The sequence below is a fragment of the Rhodamnia argentea genome, chromosome 4 (assembly GCF_020921035.1).
Source record: "Rhodamnia argentea isolate NSW1041297 chromosome 4, ASM2092103v1, whole genome shotgun sequence".
In the NCBI taxonomy this organism is placed as follows: domain Eukaryota; kingdom Viridiplantae; phylum Streptophyta; class Magnoliopsida; order Myrtales; family Myrtaceae; genus Rhodamnia; species Rhodamnia argentea.
The window spans coordinates 10,057,490-10,077,727 of NC_063153.1; the positions used below are offsets into that span (position 1 = coordinate 10,057,490).

Consider the following 20,238-nt stretch of genomic DNA (forward strand, 5'->3'; position numbering starts at 1 on the left):
GCATCTCGGGATGCTAGATTCTCATGTCGTTGGCGTGTCTAGAGAGCTGACTATATATCGGTCGCATGTCGGAAAGTGTCGGGATGTCGGACATAACATGACACGATACGACATGGAGGCTGCCGAAGAGTGTCGGTGCCTCTTAGGAGAAACATGGATTACGAGATTGCACCAATAGACAATGATACACATGTTAAATCAACGGCTTTCAATTGAGCAGTCTCCTGCAGGCCAATGTTGGACAACCTTTTGGACATAGAAAAAAATGTACTCGAGTTTACAAATTTTACCGCGGTGAATAAAAAAGGAGAACCGTATGATTATAATGGAAAAACAGAAAACATCCACTTAAGGGTTTTCACCCCACCCAAAAAAAAGGCACTTGACTTTTACACGATGGACAATTTAGCTCCAATTATGATGAGTTTCATGTGATTCCAGGTCATCCTCGGTTCAATGAGAATCACGTGTTATTTATACTTATGTGTGACGACAGCATTTTGATTATTTATAGAAGCCACGTTTACTAATATGGTGCTCGAATTACCATGTTAGCATCAATTTGCTATCGGTTTCTTTGATGAACAAGTTCGGTTTTGAAAGAGATTAGAAAAATTTCGTGAAGGTTTTCGCTTTCACAAATGTCGGATTTATGCTCGTTCAACCTTTTTACCGACGATAGTGTTGGGAACGCCAAATATAGGCGCACACCGCCAAAAGGCAAAGTCATAGCATCGGATGGAGTTTTTGATGTAAAATGGATTTGGTGATTGGCCGTTGATTTTAGTATGAAGAAGTCATAAGTGTGTATTGTTATGTTTTGAAATTGTCTGGGATTTATTTTGATTTGAAGTTATGCTTCTTGGACTGAAATGTTTTTCTCATGTATTTCGATTGAGGAAGTAAATGAAATGTTATTTCGATTTAAAAAAAAACAAGAAAACTAATTGGAAGTCGGGCCAAAATTGTACCCGGATAACCGTTAGGGCCCATTTTAAAACCCGTATATCCAAAAGGCCTAAAGAAAATAAGAAAACTCGAACGCAAAACTGCACGATTTTCAAAGGCAATCTCTAATAGCAATCAGAACGAGCTCTCTCGAATATGGCCACCGCGGACAGAGAATCTCGCCGGAGGAGAATCGTCGGTCGCAGCTCCGACCGCCTGGCCCTCATCACCGGCCGCATCCAATCCCTCCCCTCCTCCGACTCATCTCAGCCCTCCATCCCTGGGGATCCCGACCCATCCCCTCTCCACCCAGATCGATCCAATGGTACAGGTATCGAATTCCAAAGGCACCGCAACGCACGTACCTCATTTCGTCAGCCTTTTTGAAACATTTGATTGAATTGAACGCGCGCGTCTTGTCTTTTTCATCCGGTTGGTTGTGTTCGTTTTCATTGGTAAATTGGGTGATTTCTCATCGTTGGTCCTGAGGGATTTTTTCCTTCCGTGCGAAATTGGTTTTGAGGGTTGCGGTGACATTGTTTTAGGTTTTGTTTTGGCAGAGAAGGATGGTATGTGTGTGAAGAACATGTGAGAGTCCGGTGAAACGAAGGGTTTGGATACGTGATTTACATTGGTGCAGAGTAATAGCTTGAAAAGACCTGATTTCGAGGGTAGGATGAGCATTCGTGGGGCCAAGTTCTTGTCTTGATGCCAAAGGATTGGGTTTGGGCGTTGCTGTTGTTAGAACCAGAAGCTCCAATTCGAGGAATAGTACTGTTTATATCAGTATTCTTAGCAAAAGCGAATTGTGTTTGAAGATTTGAGGACACCATTTTCCATTTTGGTGAAAATTCGGTCCGGCTTGCTAATTGGGAAACGTCCTTGTAGAGTTATTGCGTGGCTTAGCCATGTCATAAAACATTTTCCTTATGCTCGTCCTCGATTATCTCTTTCGCTCCAATCATTTCCCCTGTGGACGGGTTTCGGATCAGTATCGTGGAGGCATGCGGGTAATTCTAGGATTGGCTCCTACCATGGTTAAAGAAAGTAATTCAGCAGTGCTTTGAGATTTGAAATTGGTTTCATCCTTGAAAAGCTTTCTCTTTTATGACTAATCCTTTTTTGGCATATCGAGTTTTGGGGATGAGCGGGATAAGAGGATGAGGAAGAGGAAGAAAGTAATTCAGCAGTGCTTTGAGATTTGAAATTGGTTTCATCCTTGAAAAGCTTTCTCTTTTATGACTAATCCTTTTTTGGCATATCGAGTTTTGGGGATGAGCGGGATAAGAGCATGAGGAAGAGGAAGTATCCTGTTATCAGATTCAGCAAAACCTATCCCGTTTTTCTTACTCGTGTGTCTTATTTGCATGCAGCTTTTTATCGTGCAGAATGTCAAGCCTTCGAGACTGTGTTGCCAAAGGATCATCAAAGTGGAGATGCCAGTGAGACCGATGGTTCCAGAGGTAGAGAAAATATGGAGTTTGCTTCACAGAAAAGTCAGACAAGCAACCAATGCTCAGAGGCTCCGCCGTCGGAGATCAGTGAGAAATCAGTAACTTATTCATCCTCAGCCTCGCATCAAAATGCATCTCGTCCTACTACACATGTTGAGCAACCCTCAGTTCATCAGGCACTGCGTAGCACGTCCATTAGTCCTAATCAGATTAGTTCTGCTATAGATTCTTCAGTTACTGCACGCTTACTTTGTGCTGTGGTAGTGGGGCTGCTAGTGGTTTTATCGGACATAGGTTTTCCCCTATTAGGCAACAAGATCATCCGGTCCGTCTTGATGTCAAGGCCTCTTTACCTCGTTCTGCTTACCAACGTGACACTTGTGCTTGCTCCACTTGTTTTGGACAAACAATCAACTGTTGCGAGCACTGTCAAAGGGGAAAATAAGAATCCTTCAGCTGGCGAGAGTGATTGGGCTGATCAAGTTGGTAATAGCTTGGAGTTAGGTTTTCTGATGATGAAAGTAATGGATGCAGTAATCATGGATTGCAGCTTCTACTCTGTGGTTGTGGTAGGTGGTTTGTCGCTTACGAGGATTTTCACTTAAATCCGGACAATCACATTGGAATGCGAGAGCCGTTACTTTAGTTGGCTGACTTGGGAGCAAATAATTCTCCTCAGCAGCTAAACTTTCTTTCGTTTTGTACCTTTCTGCTTTGTAAGCCTTCGAGGCTGAACTTGGTTGATAATAATAGCCTATATTTTCGGCAGTTTTGCTCTTGTAGACCCATTTATTTATTCCATGTGCTTGTTTTGAGATGAATTTATGTCCTTGTCTGTCCTGTGGAATAGTGATTTTCGCCGGTAAACATTCCTTATTCCGATGTGTATTGGTCTTGTATTGCTGGCTTCGTGATTTAGAGTAGCCATTTTTGGGCATCTGACTGAATACAGCACCTGTACTTTTGGTAACATCATTCAGCTGCACCATACGATCCTTTTTAAGGAGAGAATCGATATCACTAGGTTAAAGAGAAGATCATGGATTGGTGGGAGTTCCAAATAGCTCGAGGAAGATGAAGAGTCAATCAACGAAGGCTATGAGAATACTATCCTTACGTATCAATCTTGAATGGGCTTCTATTCAATAAAGCAGAGTGCGCATGGCGAATTTCAGAGATTGTGATAGAGCTATTTAGTAAAACTTGCTTCTCTATCTGCACATCCAGGTGTTCGCCAAGACCACATGGACAAATTCTTCTGTTTGAGGCCTCACATCCGTTATTTACTCATCCGGGCATCCACTTTCCATACGTCAATCCACAGTTTTAACACATTCAATTGATGTTCGAAATTCAATCTTTTGTGACCGTCTCCATCAGGTGCTCGTGCTTCAGAGTTGCAGAAGCTGCTGTTCAAACCATGTGCTTCTTGTCGGACACCCCAACCAGAAAGGCGGGTCATTAGGAAGGCGACTGTATAAGCAGATCACGTCCTCGGCAGGTGACTCGCAACATTTTCAATGCAGCATGGGCCATGCATTGTCTTTCCATCCATCCGAGTTCAAAAGAGATTTTAGGAGCTCAAGCAACGCCAGCTTGAATTCTTTGTATTATTAGGTTCGCACTCTGATTCCAGCAGCTCTATCATCCTACATGCATCTCTCGAAAACGGCTTAGTACTATCACCCGAGACAAATTCGAGTACCATATTGTCCACTTCAATTGAGCTTCCTCCAGGTGGCTTTTTCAAGTTTCGGTCTCTCATGAGCTTTCTCATTCTCGAAACCCCTTCGCTTTTCCCCAAATCTGCATATAAGTTAGCCAGCAACACATAATTCCCTGCGAAATCCGGTTCCAGTTCTACCAGATGCTCCATTGCAGCAACGGCCATCTCAAGATTACCATGAGTCCTGCAACAACTTAACAAAGAACCCCATATTTTGGAATCTGGTTTTACTGGCATAGCCTGTACCAAGTCCATAGCCTGGTCGAGACCTCCCGAGCGCCCGAGAAGATCTATCAAGCAGCCATAATGCTCGATATCTGGTTCTAACTCATAGTCTCTCTTCATTGAACAGAAAAACTCTAGTCCCTCATCCACTAGACCAGCATGTGCGCATGCTGAGAGGATACCCAGAAATGTGACACCATTCGGATCAACCCTTGCTCTTCGCATAGCTTGAAACAGTTCAATTGCTTCCTTGGCTTTTCCATGATTGGCTAAGCTGCAAATCATTGTGCTCCAAGAAATAACATCCTTCGCGTTCATCTCATTGAACAACAGGCTCGCTTGCTCGATGCAACCGCATTTTGCATACATCTCCATCAGAGCATTACAAACACAAGTCTTGCGGAGAAGCCAGTGCTTTTCTGCATACATGTGAATCCACTTCCCAACTTCGAGAGCTCCTAGGTTTGCACAAGCTGGCAAGACGGATACGATACTTACCACATCAGGTTCAACACCAACTGTTTGCATTTGCCTGAAAATTTCCAGGGCATTGACGTAACTGCCAACTTGTGAGTACCCGGAAATCACTGTCGTCCAAGAGACGATAGTCTTACATGGCATCTCATCAAACAATTCCCTTGCCCTTGTCATCTGTCCCAACCTCACATGCCCAGAAATGAGACTGTTCCATGAGACAGCATCCCTTTGGGGAATATCGTCGAACAACTTATACGCATCTTCCAAATTCCCAAACTTCGTGTACATGTCTATCAATGAATTCTCCGTCACCAAGTGCCGCGCAGGCCCAATTTTACACACATGGGCGTGCACTTGCTTACCCAAGTTTTCACTCATCGACCCTCCACACGACTTGATCAAAAACGGGAACGTGAACTTATCAGGCAAAATCTTTTCGTCCTCCAGCATTCTCTTGTACACCGTGACCACGAGACTGTACATGAAGTTGTGTGCGTAAGCTCTGATAATTGCATTGTACAAGAACACATTCGGGTCCACCACGTTCCTAAAGAGTAAACTTGCATAACCGAGATCTCTGCATCGATCGCACACGTCGATCATCTTCGTCGCCAAGAAATTGCTCTGCGACAGCGAGTGTTGGACGATGCGGGCGTGGACCCTCTTCAGCTCCGCAACTCTTCCGCAGCTTCGCAACGCGGGCACGAACAGATCCTCCAGGTTTCTAAGGACGGGATGGCTGATTTTGGGTGGCATTTAACGACGATGCCGTTGAGTTGAGGACATGTAAAGATTCTGGGCATTTGGACAGAACCTTCCTCAAAAGTGTCGAAGAAGCTTCCATGATCTCTGTTGGCTTTCAATTTGTCGGATAGAAGCTTCCATTGTAATGCGTCTTAGCTTATCCATTCAATGCGCAAACATTCTGCATGAGAAAAGCGATAAAATGAACTGGAGTAAGGCCCGTTATCAGTCCTTTGGATGGCCAAAAAGAAATCCGAGGCCAGTTCGCGACCTATCGATTTGCAGTTGACGAGCGGTAGACCCGTTAAATGGGTAGATCGAGTCGAGCTTAAGTTGAATCACAAATAATCCGACCCAAATAGATATATTTAAAGCCGTTTATGACCTATTCACATGCCCGACTCGACCTATATTCTTAAAATGCTTTCATATTTGACTCAATTTATGAAAAATCATAATCAAACTGAAGTGAGAATGCAGAGTGAACAAACGCAAAATCGAGTAAGAGTAAGAGAAAATGAAGAGAATCATAGAGGGGTGATTTGGGTTCAAATAACCTGTAAACTCAATTATGACCCATTCGATACTTATGTTACGTGTAAATCCATACAAGACCCCTTTGTTGAAGATAACTACTTAGCTCATAATGTGTTTATGACCTATTTTGATAGGTCTAGTGAGTGGCAACTCTCATAACTATGTCCCTATCAAGGTGCTAAGAATCCATAACCGGCTTACACAAGTCAAGAACATGCACCACATTTGCAAGCTAAATTCAATCGCCAACACTATAGTGGATCTAAAATATCGACCTGCACCGCACCCTAAGTAGCACCAATATCGACGGAAGACACTACATGACACGCCAACACGTCATTTCTAAAAAAAATAGATGATTTCGGCATGTTGGGACACGTTGTATGATAAATATATTTTATTATATACAAATATCAATGAGTTTTTTTTTTATTCTTCTTCTATTAGGGATTCATGATTAGTTATATATATAACTTAAGTATATATATTTTTGATAAATCTATATTTTGATTTCTAATTTATTAAAAATACTTAAAATTGATCTTATGCGTATCGAAATGAGATGTTGGGATGTTGGACTCACGAATTGCTGACGTGTCTGGAATACTGATCATGTGTGGATTGCATATCGAAAGGTGTCGGAGTGTTGAACACCACATAAAAAGCAGGTGTCAGTGCATCCTCACCATTGCGTGCCCAGTCGCGGTAGCAACATAATGACCTCACCGTGTCTCCAAGCAAGTGAGAACGTGGACAATATATGAATGGGACCACCGCCCCCATTCATCCCCCCAAAGAATCAAAGCATCTGCCCACCGGTTCCATCCGTGGGCTTCTCTCTCTCTTTAAAGAGCCTCAAGCCCACGCGACCACCACGATCTCCGGTAGAGCGAGAGCGAGAGCGAGATAGTGAAGGAGATGCAGAGTCTGCAAGAGAAGGCCTCGCAATGGAGTGGCGTTGACCCGGACGACGCCTTCGCCATCGACGGCACCAACCTCTTCCAGAAGCTCGGCCTCCCCACCTTTGTCAATCTCTCCACCAATTTCTACACCAGGTCACTTCTCTTGCACATATCGAGGGAAAAGTCGGTTCTTTTAATCTTGTCGTGTGGAGAACGTGTCTTTTGATTCTCGCCCATTTGTTCGATCGTGCTTGTGCGTTGATGCTGCTCGATGATGGGGTTCGTGGATGTTGCTCTGATTGTGGCGGATGATCAGTCTGATGGAAATTGAATGAGTTTTGATGCGCCCGCAAGGTCTTTTTTTTTTTTTTTTTCAGAAAATAGAGTTTGGACGCTGGCTTTGTAGTTGTATCTCGATGAACTGCGCTTGTTATAGGTCAATTCTCAGATGCGCAAAACAGAACGATGGCGAGATCCTGGCGTTTGATGATTGAGAGTATGATTAACTAGTTCGAAGAGTGAAATGTTTGTTTTGATAAGGCATTTTAAGATGCACTTCGGGCCATTGGGTGGATTGGTTTCTTCGTACTTTGATTACATACGGCGTTGTTGCTCAATTTTTCTGAGTTAAATTGTATAATTGTTTGAGTCCTGATGAGGAGGGCGGGCCTGAAAGGAAAAATTATCTTTTAAGTTGGAGTATGGAAGCTTGTCGATCTGACATCTGTTGCTGTGTGGTGTGGTGGATTAGGGTGTACGATGATGAAGAAGAATGGTTTCGGTCGATCTTTGCGAATTCAAAGAAGGAAGAAGCCATTCAAAACCAATATGAATTCTTTGTGCAAAGAATGGGCGGTCCACCATTGTATTCTCAGAGGAAAGGTATTTCCCCTACTTTCCTATGTCATGGACCGATCCGCATTTTTTTCCTTTTGAGGCGACAAAGATGCCACGATGTCCATCGTAATGGTGTATAATTTAATGTGAACGAGTTGCTACAACCATCAGATGAGATTTAAGTGTCTACCCAATTAGAAGTCGTGGCGGCTTCCACCTTTGAAAGTCGAGGCTTCAAGAATCAAGTGGAGATGTTACTAAAGTCATGCTTAACCTCTCCTCCTATGATCTATGCCTTCCTTTTTTAAGTGAAAAGTAGGCCATTGAGCAATGGTTATTCATTTGTACTAGCAAGCCTTTTGTAGCATTTTCCGGCTTTAAAGAGATTAATGAAGTCGTGTCTGATTCACATTGAACATCTTCGACATGGTTGGAACAATTCTGTTTCCAATGCTCATTTTGGTTTGTTCTATCTAGAGAACACCTTCTTTTAATCTGATTTTGTCCCCATTTTGGGGATATTGATTACTGATTACCATTACTTTGACGACACTAATTACTAGGAGTATGGCTAAACATGTTTATTTCAAACCTTGCTGATTTGACAGGTCATCCTGCATTAATTGCGCGCCATCGACCATTTCCTGTCACCCGTCAAGCAGCGGAAAGGTGGTTGCATCACATGCAACAAGCACTAGACAGCATTCCAGAAATTGACGATGACTCAAAGACTAAGATGATGAACTTTTTCAGGTGAAAATTTATCAAACACTGTATTCTTCTTGATATTATCTTTTTGTTTGTGACGAGACTAAATGTATCTGTGTAATGATGCTGGTAGGCACACGGCATTCTTTCTTGTGGCTGGCGACGAGTTGAAGAATCAAAACCAACGAGTCCCATGTAAGCACTCTGCCAGCAAACCAGCTGCTGCTTAAAGCTTGGATCATAGAGTACACTCTCCAATTTAGTTAGAAAATTGAAATAATAATCCTTCCAATGTAGCAGAATCGAATAGGACCGTAAGCTTAAACTGTTGAAAAGTATTCTTAAAGATTATCCATTAGCGAGTCTAAAAATTTGAATGAGCTTTTGGTCTTTTTTCAATAGACAGAAAAAGGTCTTGCAGAATGAGTTGTGTTTGTCGGTTCGATCTCTTGTTTAAACAGAGGTCACTTATTTAGATGCAGAACATTTCATTGCCGCAGCATTTGTGTCGTAGCTTTCTGTGGGTGGAATGGTTTGAGAGATGAAAAAAATGGAGGATGATGTTGCATGACAGAGGTCACGAGGAAGATCTGTGTTGCAGCTACTTAGCTGCTGTGAACACGGGTGAAAGCAAACCAAGCTACTCGCTAGTAGCTCCGGTTCGGCTTGATGATTTCTCGAGATTGGCTCATTTGGTTTCGAGTCTCGAGGTATTCGAGTATATTGTCAAGTCGAGCTCAGGCACATCAATACTCAGCTCGGTGGAGCTTAATTGAGTCCGAGCTTTTAAAATGCTAGAATGAGCTCAAGCTCATTTATGATTCAATCATTATCGAGAACGAGTGTGAGTCGAGCTTGAGTATCTCAATTTTACAGTTGAATTGAGAGCTCAAGCAGGATTTGATACTCAACCGAGCTCGAGTTGAGTTTCGAGCATCGAGTTTGCAAGTCGAGCCGAGCTTTAGCATGACAGCATACCGACTCGACTTGACTCCGATTATACTTGGCTCCGATTATAGCTCTCTAGCTGTGAATGCTATATTTGGCTTTGTTAATGAAGGTACTCTAGTCACCTGATCAGATTGTCGCGGAACTAGTCGATCATTTTGCTGGGCTAATTTGCTTTGGTCAAAGCCTATTTGAATTGTTGACCAAGCCCATTAAAAGCAGTCACGTTCCTCAGTTTGTCCACAAGCTCGCGAGTCCCAAAGCCAAAGACATTTATAACCCTGTGACGGTTCAAGATAACAATCAAAGCCAATAGCATAATTGGTTCCATTTGTTTCATGAAAAATATTTTTCTGAAAAATATTTTTTTTTTCAATTTCTAGTGTTTGGAGTCAGAAAATATGTGGTCAAAGAAAATGTTTTCCAAGTCAATGAAAAATGTCAAAAATATTTTCCTTCTGTGAGTCAATGAAAAATATCCTTCTAAGTATGGGGAAGGAAATCATTTTCCATTCTTGGCCTCTCTCTCTCTCACTCTCCTTCATTGCATTCACAAGCTCTCCCTCGACAAACTCGGACCATCCGCTCCGCCGCCCTAGTTGATCCTTCCTCTCCCTGCTCGACGCCTCCCTCTTCGATGCCTATTTCTTCTTCTAGCCCCTGATCCTCGCCCTCGATTTTGCCTTCAGCAAGATCGTGGAACCACTCCCAAGTGTGCCTTCAAGCTCTTCTCACTCAACCTCGTCCACGTGGAGATCAATCACGGCAAGCATTGACGGAGGTTTGGGCTCGATTTTGAGGCTGTTGCAAGGCGTGAGGTAGGTGGGATTGGGAAGGAGGCCATTGAGCTCGGTGTGCTTAGGGTTGCCAAATCCGATGAAGTCAGCAAGGCGAGGCTTGACTTGCCAGAGGTTGCTAGATCCGACGAAGTCGGTGAGGCAAGGTCGAGCTCACTAGATTTGGCTAGTCGAGCCTCACCGGCCATGGGCAAGCTCGCCAGATCTGGCGAGGCCAAGCCCCAATTGAGGCTAGTCGTCCTCGGCCTCGAGCGAGGCTCGAGCTTGCATGCGGCTAGTTGGTGGCCGAGTTGGTTGCTAAGTCCGGTGGGGGATTTGGCGAGGGCCGAGTCGGAGGCGGAGAGGACGAGGTGGATTGGGAGGAACTATTGGAATAGAAAAAAAATAAAAAAAAAAAAAGAGAGAAAAAGATAAATTATTAAAATGTTAAAAAATTGATTTTAAAAAAAATGAATAGAAAAAAAAAAAAACAAAAAATTATTGAAAGTAGTACATGGAGGAAAATCAAATTCAATTTTTCATACAAAATAACGAAAAATATTTTTTGAGTCTTTTTTATATTTCATCCAAATAACATAAAATAGTCATTTTTCTGGAAATTGACTTCCCCGAAAACGTTTTTCAAAGGTGACTCATTTTCTGTAAAATAAAAGGAGCCTTTCCGGAAATATTCTCCAAAAGCGACTTATTTTTTGTGAAACAGACAAAGCCTAAATTTGTTGAACTATTTAGAACTTGATAATGTCCCACCCTTAATTGTTCTTTTTTGTTTGCTCGAAAAAATACTTTTATTCCATCAAAGCTAAGCAAATATTACAAGGAGGAAAAGAAGCCTACATTAAGATGATTGATGAAAGAAGATTCTATTAACACTCTATTTTTTACTTTAGATAAGAGATCATTAAAAAGAAAAGAAGATATAGTCCCTATATGATGAAAAACCCAATTTGCGAGCTCATGAGTAACTACATTACTGGTTCTACCGATCTACTTCAAACTCCAACCTGGGTTGTTGCTTAGGAGGAGGCGAGAGTCCGAGATGAATGGATGAATGCACCAAGGGCAAAGGCCCCTATGTTGTATTGCATCAATTAACACCTTGCAATCACTTTCAAAGACTGCTTTGTGAATACCGAGAGATTGAGCAGCATTGAAAGCGAGAAGAAGAGTTGCAGCTTCCACTTCTAATGTTGAGTTCCATATTCCTCGTCTTGTCCACGCTTGAACAACTAAGCCTCCATTCGATCGTGCAATAATACCCATGACCCCTTTGTTATCCTTCCTCACACAATCTACATTAAACTTCAATTCTTGCTTTGACGGAGGAATCCAAGAGTTTGTTGTTAACCCAATAGAATCCGGTTTCTCGCTTAACTCGACTCTTTTCTCATTCTTAAAGATATTCGAACATTCCATGAAGTTTTGTATGACCAGCTGAACCATCTGGGAAGGAATTGAAATAGTCTAACAATGTAACATTGCGTTCCTATTTCACCACATTCTTGTGCCAATAATTGCTGCATAGAGGGTGAATAGCTTGCAATCCAATCCCATTCTCTGTGTTATTTTTCCTGGACTACGAAAGTGGTTTGCCATCTCTTCCGGAGGCCTAATGTTCCAAGCAAACAAGATAATACCCCATGGGCTCTGTCTCCACAGAATTTGGGCCAAAGGACATGTTGTGAACAAATGTACTGAATTTTCCTCCGAGGGTCCGCACAACGGGCAAGAAGGGTATGGAATATGGAACAATCGAAATAACCATCCTTAATTGTTCTTAGCACTTGGTTATGAGAGCAAAGAACAACACCTCTGGTGATTGACGCTTGGAATCATGTATTCGGAGAGAGTGATCACTCGCGGGAACGGTAATCTTATTTTGCAACGACAACAATATTTTGGGCTGATTAGGATTATTAACTATCTACAATAATTTCACTAATTTATCGATAAATTAGAAATTTAAAAAAAATTGATATAAAAAAAAAACATGACCGTTGATTTGGACAATCATCACGAGTCATGATTGTTTGAGATGATTTCTTTTTTAAAAAATTTTCTGTACTTATCCCTATTTTGTTGTCATTGAGCCTACTTAGGTTAAAACTTGTGCCTGTCTAATTCCTCATGCAACAGACAAAAACATGAGTTAAAACATTTGAAATTTTCCCCAAGACATTGAAACAAGCCCCTAACCATCCACCTCTCTTCTGTCCAACCCTGCAAAAAAAAAAAAAAAACATAGTTTTGACTCAACACAGATTCTTTTCTTGCATGCTCTCTCTCTCTCTCTCTCTCTCTCTAACATTCACATGATCTTTAGCTACTTTTGGCTAAAGGGTTGGAGAAAAGTGGAGACATTCCATGCTTTTTTGTTCTTTGTCCTGAGTAAAAGTTTGCTTTTGCATTGAGATTTGCAAAAATTGGATTGAGGTCAAAAACCCATCAAACCCAAGACGTGCGTGCCTACTTTCATCTTCATTCCAAAAGAGAAGGCGCGCCTTTGCTTTTTGTTGCCTTTTCAAAGCACGAGATGCCATCTTGAAACAAGGGGTGTAGTCTTCTTCTTCTTCTTATTATTATTAAATCTGAGCCAACCGAATTTGAATGACTTTTGAATTGTCAATGATGGCGACTCTTGACCTGTGCAATTTGAACCTTTTAGAAAACCATTACTCGAATGCGTAGCACAGAGAATGTTATTCCGCATCCGACATTTGTTAATGACGTCGTTAGGCTACTTGTTAAGCACACTAAATTAAGAATAATTCGATCTTTTAAAGCATTTTCTATAGATAATCCCGTTACCATTATCGTTGTATCATGATCGTGAAATTGTCTCTTAATTTCATATGGCAAATCACAAATACTGATGAGATTTGAAAACAATCCGTTCTCCATTTAACTGTTTTTTTTTTTTTTGGGGTCTTCTTCACAGATTCTTTATGCCCATGATTTCCTTCTGTAGTGAACAGTATCTTCGTGTCTAATATGTGATTTATCATTCTGAAAACAAGTTAAAAGAAATAACTGCAGGGACAGAGAGACGGTATGTGAAAGAGAGCAGAATTAGCAAAACACTTTACATGAATTATAATACAGTTGAAGAGGGACTCAAGACCCCCAATCCTGGAAACAGGGTTACATGCACCTACACAGCAGCTAGCTAACTTTAGCCATCTGCACAACCTCAATCCATATCTATCAGCAATATCTTCTTCGGATCGATCCTCGACCACGGATCGGCGAACCGAGTGGAGAACGACAGAGAGAGATTGCCGGGCTCGGAACAATCGATCCCCTGATCGAAATTCTGAGAGTATTCATCAGGATCATAAGAGCCACTGATTTTGCTATTGTTAAGAGGACTGGAGACCCTCTTATCCTTCTTGAATCTTCTCCAGAATAGCTGCCACCCTTGATGCATCTTCTCATGTTGACCACAACTAGGCTTCTTGTTGTTGCTGTTCCTCCCCAAGTAGATGACCTCCATCCTCGGTTCACGCCAGTTCTTGATGCCCATCTTTTTTTCCCAAGAAGAGAAGACGAAATCAGCAGGTCTTGAAGCACAAAATGAGTTTGAACAAAAGATGTTGGTTTATGTAGGTGGGCATGTAACATGACCCAATGATGTTAGCTCTAAGGTATTTTAAGGAATTTAAAACGGACATGTGTGAATGAGTGTTCAGCATTTTGACTTGATTCCACTTTGTCAGACGGCTGCTATAGGATCTGAGTAATCAAAAGTAGCGCCCGCCCATCGAGATCGAGCCGTGTTTGAGAGTCAGTCAGACTAAACAAAATTTAGCATCATATGGGCAAACCCTAGAGGTGACAAATTTAACTGAGGATTGAGACATCTCATTTAAATCTGAGAAGTGGTCCTGATAGGTGGGAATGGATGTCTCATGGTGGCCATGCAAGACAAAGGAAGAGAAATTAGGTTTAGCAGATGGAGCATCTCCCATATGAACTGGTCATATACATAATTGACAAGAAAATACCAAAAAATTAGCATCGTTTCGACAAAAGAACCGAGAAAAAAGGCAAATTGGATCGATGCTTGACAAACGAGGTGTAAAAAGATCAAGTCGACTAATTTGTAGACCCGCTAAAAGAATAAACCATCTGTACATGCCCGTGTCATTACGGAAATACCCAACTCGAAACGAGTATGAACTATGAAGTTCGAGATACAGAACCAAAGTAATCTAGATATCATTTATTCAAATTGAGACTAGCCCTTGTGTAACGAGCTTTGAGTAAGTAAATGCAATTTTCCCCTGGTCCCAAACCAGCAGGACCAAGATGGGGCGTTGATGAGGTTGAGGTCCCATAGAGACCCCCCCAAGCATCCAAAAGCCTGCAAATATTTAATAAAGACGACCGCCGAAAGGTCAAATTTTGCCAGCCACCTCTCTCACTCTCTCTCCCTCCACACCACCACCAACTCCCTCTCCTCCCCTCCTCCCCCCCCCACCCCAAATAACATCTTAGAGTCAATTGATTATCTTGTTCTATATTTTCCATTAGTAACGTTTCGTCTCATCTTGGTTTTATGATTGTTTTCAACTTTTGGAGATTACACCGAAGACCAAATTCCAAATGGGCACAGCCATGGTTTCTGGTTTCTCAAAGGAAAGGAAAGATGAACATGACTGGCGTACCAAAAGTCATTCGCAGAATTGATTGGATTCCCAAATGCACAGAGCCTAAAGTATGGGGGGCACGTGGGTTAGGGCTCTAGGCTTTTCAGATACTTGGTTATCCTTCTACCTTTTGTACGGGGTGTATGAGTAGGAACTCATGCCTGCCCTTTTCTGTCATGCAACTTCACTTCCCAAATGCCCCCCCAAGATGGTCCACAACAGTAACGAATGAACAGTTTCATCCTGACCATGTGAGGGGCACTACAATGCATTCTTCCGAGCACCGAACCAGTTTCAACCTCAAAAGCCTAAGGCATTTGGAATCCTCTAAGAACTCATGAAGAAGCCATATAGTAGATCGCCTGGACATTCACTTCAAAATTACCAAACCATCCATCTGAACATGCGCATGTTCATGTGGAAGGTGACCGTCGGATATAAACAGATGATAACAGTCGAGGCTGTATGGAAATATGTACGACGATATCCTATTGAAGTTCGAACTTAAAACACTTCCTCCTAATGAAACAGGTGGTACCATTCTAGGAGGAAACCCTGTTTCATCTCTGTGATTGCGTTATGGACCTCAAATCTTTATAAGCTTCCGCACAGGCTTGTGTGTAGTTCGACATGGCTCGGAAGAGCTCGGGCAAGCGATTCTTGAGATTCCCCAGCGACTTCTCTCTGACCTGAATACAGACTCTTTGGTGAGCTTCAACTTCCTCTTCCAACCTCTTCTTCAAGATTTCCACTGCTGCTTGCCGCTCTATCACTGGGTCGTGATGGTTAGCATCTTCTGTTCTAGTTTCGTCGGCCCCCCTTCGCTGCATGTGTTTCTGGTACCAATCCTCGAATGCCTGGTTCTTGCGCAAGAACTCTCTCCTAGTTTCCTCACACTTGTCTTTCAGTTTCATCTCCTCTTCCTGATATGCCACGATGGCGTTTATTACGGCAGCGAATGCCGAAATAGCAGACTTGGCAAGCTCATCAGGAAGCTTTTCAAGATGGTCATACCACGAGACTATCAGAGCTTGGATTGGAGGATTCTGGGCCCTGGGTGGAGATGAGATTCTTTCTTTCAAACTACTCTCAATGGGAATAAGATTTAACTTTAACCAGCTGTTCAAAGCTTGGATGTATTGTTTCTGATGGGTAACGAGCTTTCCAAATTGTGATTGCCACTCAAGAACAAATTTATGAAGTTGCTCTGTGCGGTCATAGTGATGCTTGGTTGTTTCCTTGGGAGCATGCGAGCTGTCCAGGGACATCAGGTCACTAACAATAGATTGCTGGCCATTGTGATGCATGCACATTCTTTCCCACATTTTCGCCATCCTGAATTTCAAATAAACATATCCAATCATGATAAAATCCATTCAAAGCCAGTGCAAACAGAATATTGACAAATAAGACGACAACATCTGCAATTGACAAGGCTCGATTGAACTTGCAATGAGCACAAGTCAGCATTCGCTCGAGAAAGAAAAAATCAAAATTGGACCAAAATTTGGAACTTCCACCAGCAGAAAGGAGCAGACAGATCAATATACATGAAATGGAGTCACTTCATAAAGATGTGAAAAGGGACATTTTCAGAAAGGAGAAGAAGTAGATACCAGAGCTGGTAATCCTTACCAAAAAGAAAAAATACCAGAGCTGGTGCTGTACAGTCACTTCATGAGAGGAAAGGATTGGAAGCAAAATGCGTATAAAAGATGAAAACATATACGGATACATAGAAACAGAACAAACAGAATAATCGTATACTCTCTCAGTTTCCAGGTATCGGAACATACCCATCAACGAGTTGCACAAGCTTTGGGAACAGCTCTCCATCCCTTATGTGGTTTATTTCTGAAGCAGTTGAATCCATGGACTGCATGTCAACTATATATCTAGTATGCAAATGACTTACAGCTGCTTTTGTTTTCTCCAGAGATTCAGCACTAGCACCACGTTTCTTCTGCTTGTTTAGCAAAGCCACCTTTTTCTGATACTCCAGCTTCATGTGCTCACCTTGCTATCCACGCGTAAACACACAAACATTTATCATATTACAAAAGTTTAACATGCATCAAAACACAAAGGAGCAGCTTATTCAAAACTCAAAAGTTCACATCAATTTCCATTTTGAATTGTGACGATTCTCCTGTCCTTTCAGCAGCGACTCTACAAACATGATCAAGAGCTCACTTATTGAGAGAAACTTTCAGGATTTTATTTTATTTCGTTAACCCAGAGGTTTAGTTTACCCCACATTCGCAAAGTGGACCGAAGTAAACTAAAATGGCAATCAAGATATGAAAATGCACGTGCATATAATCAGATTGCCAAGTCACTGGGACAGAACGAAGGACTGCATACCTTCACTTCTTCGTATAGCTTTTTCTCCCAGGCCAATAGCTTATCCAAAACTGTGGCATGAGTTTCATATTCATCTGTATCAAGGTCATCCTTACCACTGTCACCATTGGGTATACCACCTCTGAATGACTTATTCCATGTGATGACACGCATGACCCTCGCAGAATGATCAATGTGACCTGTGTCATCTAAAGCCTATGAGATTGATCACAAAATTATTATGCCATGTATACCATCAAAAGTAAGATATTCAATTTAAAAGTCAGCATATCCCATATGTTTGTTGAAGTTTAGCAATTTTCATGCCACTAAAGAAGGATAGATTATGGAGTATTCATAACAAACAACCTCTCTAGGAACATGTTTCTTCATCAGGGGAACACCCCTTAGGAATAAATAACCAAGGAAGAAGTTTCTTTGGGAGTTCTAAATCACTTGAGAAAACAGATCTTCACTCAAAAAACCATACTTGATCGCTAACACTTCCAGTTCCAGAGTCTAAATTGATACTATATCTCCTTCTTCTAGCAGTGCAGCTCTAAGGATGCTACCCTTCTTCTCCTCCCCCCCCCCTTATCACTTTTAACTGAGAATGTCTAGAGCAACATCCTTCAAGCTCAGATGTCATCCCACAATCAGCATTACCAGCACCATCATATCTACGTTGTGCTCTTCTTGCTTGCAAAAGATAATCATCACTACAAGCTAAGTAAAGCTTGCGATTATCTAATATCCCCAGTGTGGAAAAGCATTTTCATGATAGACGATTTACATTTTAACTACAAATGAATGTCTCTTCCACAACTCAACATGAATTATCTCATTAGAATTACACAAAGAGCTAGAGCACATTCAGCTTCACTTTTATCTACAGATACATAAGATGAAGATCGATGAACTTGTCAGTATCTCGGGCAGAGAGAACTCAAGAACGGACAAGGCACAGATATCTCCATGGATCAATCTTTAACACAGAAGTTTTGCAGATAAACCCAGATGTACAGACAGAAATAGCAAAAAGAGAGAGGCACACGAAATTACTTCGATTGTCGGCGAAATTCGAGTGGTAATGCAACCGTGTCGCCTCGAGCATTTTCGAGACCTCCTGTGCGCTCTCGGAAGCCTTGAGGAAATGGTCGTCAATGTCGTTCAGCACCTTCATCAGACTAACCCCATTTACAGCCTTACCCACTTTCCTGCTAAATTGGGCAGGAGTAGTACTCGAATGCTCAATCTGCTTATTACCCACTTCCTTCACGCCACTCTCCTGCTCCTCCTCCGCTACTTTCGTCTCCACCACTTTCTCCGGCGTCTTTGGTTCGACCTCCATAACCACATTTCCATTCAGCCCGTTGCCCATTTCTGAGAATCGGATGCCTTCACTCTCATCGTTCTCGTTATTGATCTCCTCTTCATCGTTCAGACTCGGACATGGCATGTGATCCACGTTGAAGAAGTAATCCCACGCCATACCTTTCGACTCCGGCATTGGCGGGACCGGATTGCTCACCGGAGGAACAACTGCCGTGCTACTCTTCCTTGGCCCCGGACGAGGCGGCCGCCGGAGATTCTGCATCTTCTCCTCTTCTTCCTCTTCATTCGCTTCGTTCTCATCTTCCTCCTCTTCCTCCGCAATCGCGACCGATTCTTCCCTCGCTATAGGCTTCTGCCTCGGCGGCACCGCGAACTCCGGCATGCTCGTGGCTCTCTCGAGCGGGCTGGGCGAGAAGTTCGGCAGCGGCGGAGGCGGCAGGAGGCTGTCCATCGGGGGCGGCGGCGGCGGCGGCGGCGGCGGCGGTGGCGGCGGCGGCGGTGGCGGCGGGGTAGCGTCCAGCGGGGCATGGCTGCGGAGGGCGTGGTCGAAGCTCTCCTCGGCCTCGCCGTGTCCGTAGTCGCTCAGCGCAGCCCCCGTGTTCTTCAGCGCCATGGCGTACCCCGTGTGGCCCGCCGCGAAGGCGTTCCTCGCCGTGACCGCGTCCTTCATGAGGTTCCTCCGCTCCTTGCATCGCGTCACCGACTCCTCGTTGTCGATCTTCGACTGCGCGCACCCCATTTCCCTGCGGGGATCTTCGAGCTTCGAAAGTAGCTTACAAACTTCAGTCCGAGCTCGGAATCGACGGATGCTGCTTCCGCATTCGAACCTCAGCGAAAGCTTCAATGGAAGACGAAACCCGCGACCCCCGGTGGCTCGAATCGGTGACGCTTTTCGCGTGCGTTACCGGATTTTGAGGTTCACGCCGATTTGCTTTACAGGAAGAGAGAGTGAGAGTGAGAGAGAGTAGGACAAAGTTTTGTACAGAGAAGCGAGCAGGCAGGGTGGCAGCTATTCAGAGAGAGAGAGAAGGCGTTGTTTGGGCACAGGGACACCCCATGTGAGTACGTGCAGAGCGCTACTCGCGAGCTCTGCTCAATCGGTGTCCTTTGTCCCCGAGATATTTTAATTAGTGCAACGGTCACATTTTTCGAGGCACTACGCTACGACGTCGTCCGCGTTCGATAAAAAGAAAACGAGGACGAAAGGTCGAGGCAGGGGAGCGTTTGGGAACGAAGTCAACTGAACATTCGTTCGGATTAGGCGCACCGAACGGCAGCTTGTCTATCTATATTTACTTTTTGTCTTTTGTTGTCGATTTAAAGATGAATAAAAAAAAAATCCCAAATTATCCATGTGACGCATTCAAGGTCTATTTGGTATCGATTCTCTAAATTTGTTTTTCAAAATCGAAAAAGATGAAAAATCTGTTTGGTTACTTAAATAATTTTAATTTTCAAATTCTTTAAGTCTATTTTCGGAAATAGATTTAGAGCATGTATAAGAATAAAAAAAAATTGCTTCTTTGTTCTAGAATCGCTTATGAGAAATAAGACCAACAAAATGAGATTTCCTCGATCCAAAAAAGAAAAAAGAAAGAAAACTCAAGA

The 20,238-nt window shown here is 42.8% G+C and overlaps 4 protein-coding genes across 9 annotated transcripts; 2 read left to right on the top strand and 2 right to left on the bottom strand.

Annotated features, from left to right (window-relative positions):
• Positions 1 to 1,043: 1,043 nt before the first annotated feature.
• Positions 1,044 to 3,367, top strand: LOC115750090. 4 transcript variants are annotated; one of them, XM_030687247.2, is made up of 2 exons: positions 1,044 to 1,279; positions 2,322 to 3,367. In XM_030687247.2, exons 1-2 carry the CDS (start codon positions 1,105 to 1,107, stop codon positions 3,005 to 3,007), a joined length of 861 nt encoding a protein of 286 aa, XP_030543107.1. In that variant the 5' UTR covers positions 1,044 to 1,104; the 3' UTR covers positions 3,008 to 3,367. The 4 variants fall into 4 exon arrangements, with proteins under 4 accessions (XP_030543107.1, XP_030543109.1, XP_030543108.1 ...); XM_030687249.2 differs by having other exon boundaries at positions 2,337 to 3,367; XM_030687248.2 differs by having other exon boundaries at positions 1,044 to 1,273.
• A 245-nt stretch (positions 3,368 to 3,612) lies between these two features.
• Positions 3,613 to 5,752, bottom strand: LOC115750086 (pentatricopeptide repeat-containing protein At2g20540). Its single transcript, XM_030687240.2, is given in 2 exon segments — positions 3,613 to 4,025; positions 4,027 to 5,752. Coding segments are annotated over 2 exon segments (1,602 nt in total). The 5' UTR covers positions 5,587 to 5,752; the 3' UTR covers positions 3,613 to 3,983.
• A 1,198-nt stretch (positions 5,753 to 6,950) lies between these two features.
• LOC115750091 (two-on-two hemoglobin-3) lies at positions 6,951 to 8,961 on the top strand. The gene is made up of 4 exons (XM_030687253.2): positions 6,951 to 7,166; positions 7,765 to 7,895; positions 8,459 to 8,603; positions 8,692 to 8,961. The coding sequence occupies exons 1-4, from the start codon at positions 7,030 to 7,032 to the stop codon at positions 8,786 to 8,788; spliced, it is 510 nt and encodes a 169-aa protein (XP_030543113.1). The 5' UTR covers positions 6,951 to 7,029; the 3' UTR covers positions 8,789 to 8,961.
• Positions 8,962 to 15,284: 6,323 nt separating this feature from the next.
• LOC115733216 (protein ROLLING AND ERECT LEAF 2) lies at positions 15,285 to 19,706 on the bottom strand. 3 transcript variants are annotated; one of them, XM_048277157.1, is made up of 5 exons: positions 19,118 to 19,706; positions 18,358 to 19,084; positions 17,317 to 17,504; positions 16,749 to 16,972; positions 15,285 to 16,287 (listed from the first exon to the last, which is right to left on the bottom strand). In XM_048277157.1, exons 1-5 carry the CDS (start codon positions 19,367 to 19,369, stop codon positions 15,513 to 15,515), a joined length of 2,166 nt encoding a protein of 721 aa, XP_048133114.1. In that variant the 5' UTR covers positions 19,370 to 19,706; the 3' UTR covers positions 15,285 to 15,512. The 3 variants fall into 3 exon arrangements, with proteins under 3 accessions (XP_048133114.1, XP_048133113.1, XP_048133112.1); XM_048277156.1 differs by having other exon boundaries at positions 17,317 to 17,495; positions 18,358 to 19,706; XM_048277155.1 differs by having other exon boundaries at positions 18,358 to 19,706.
• Positions 19,707 to 20,238: the final 532 nt, after the last annotated feature.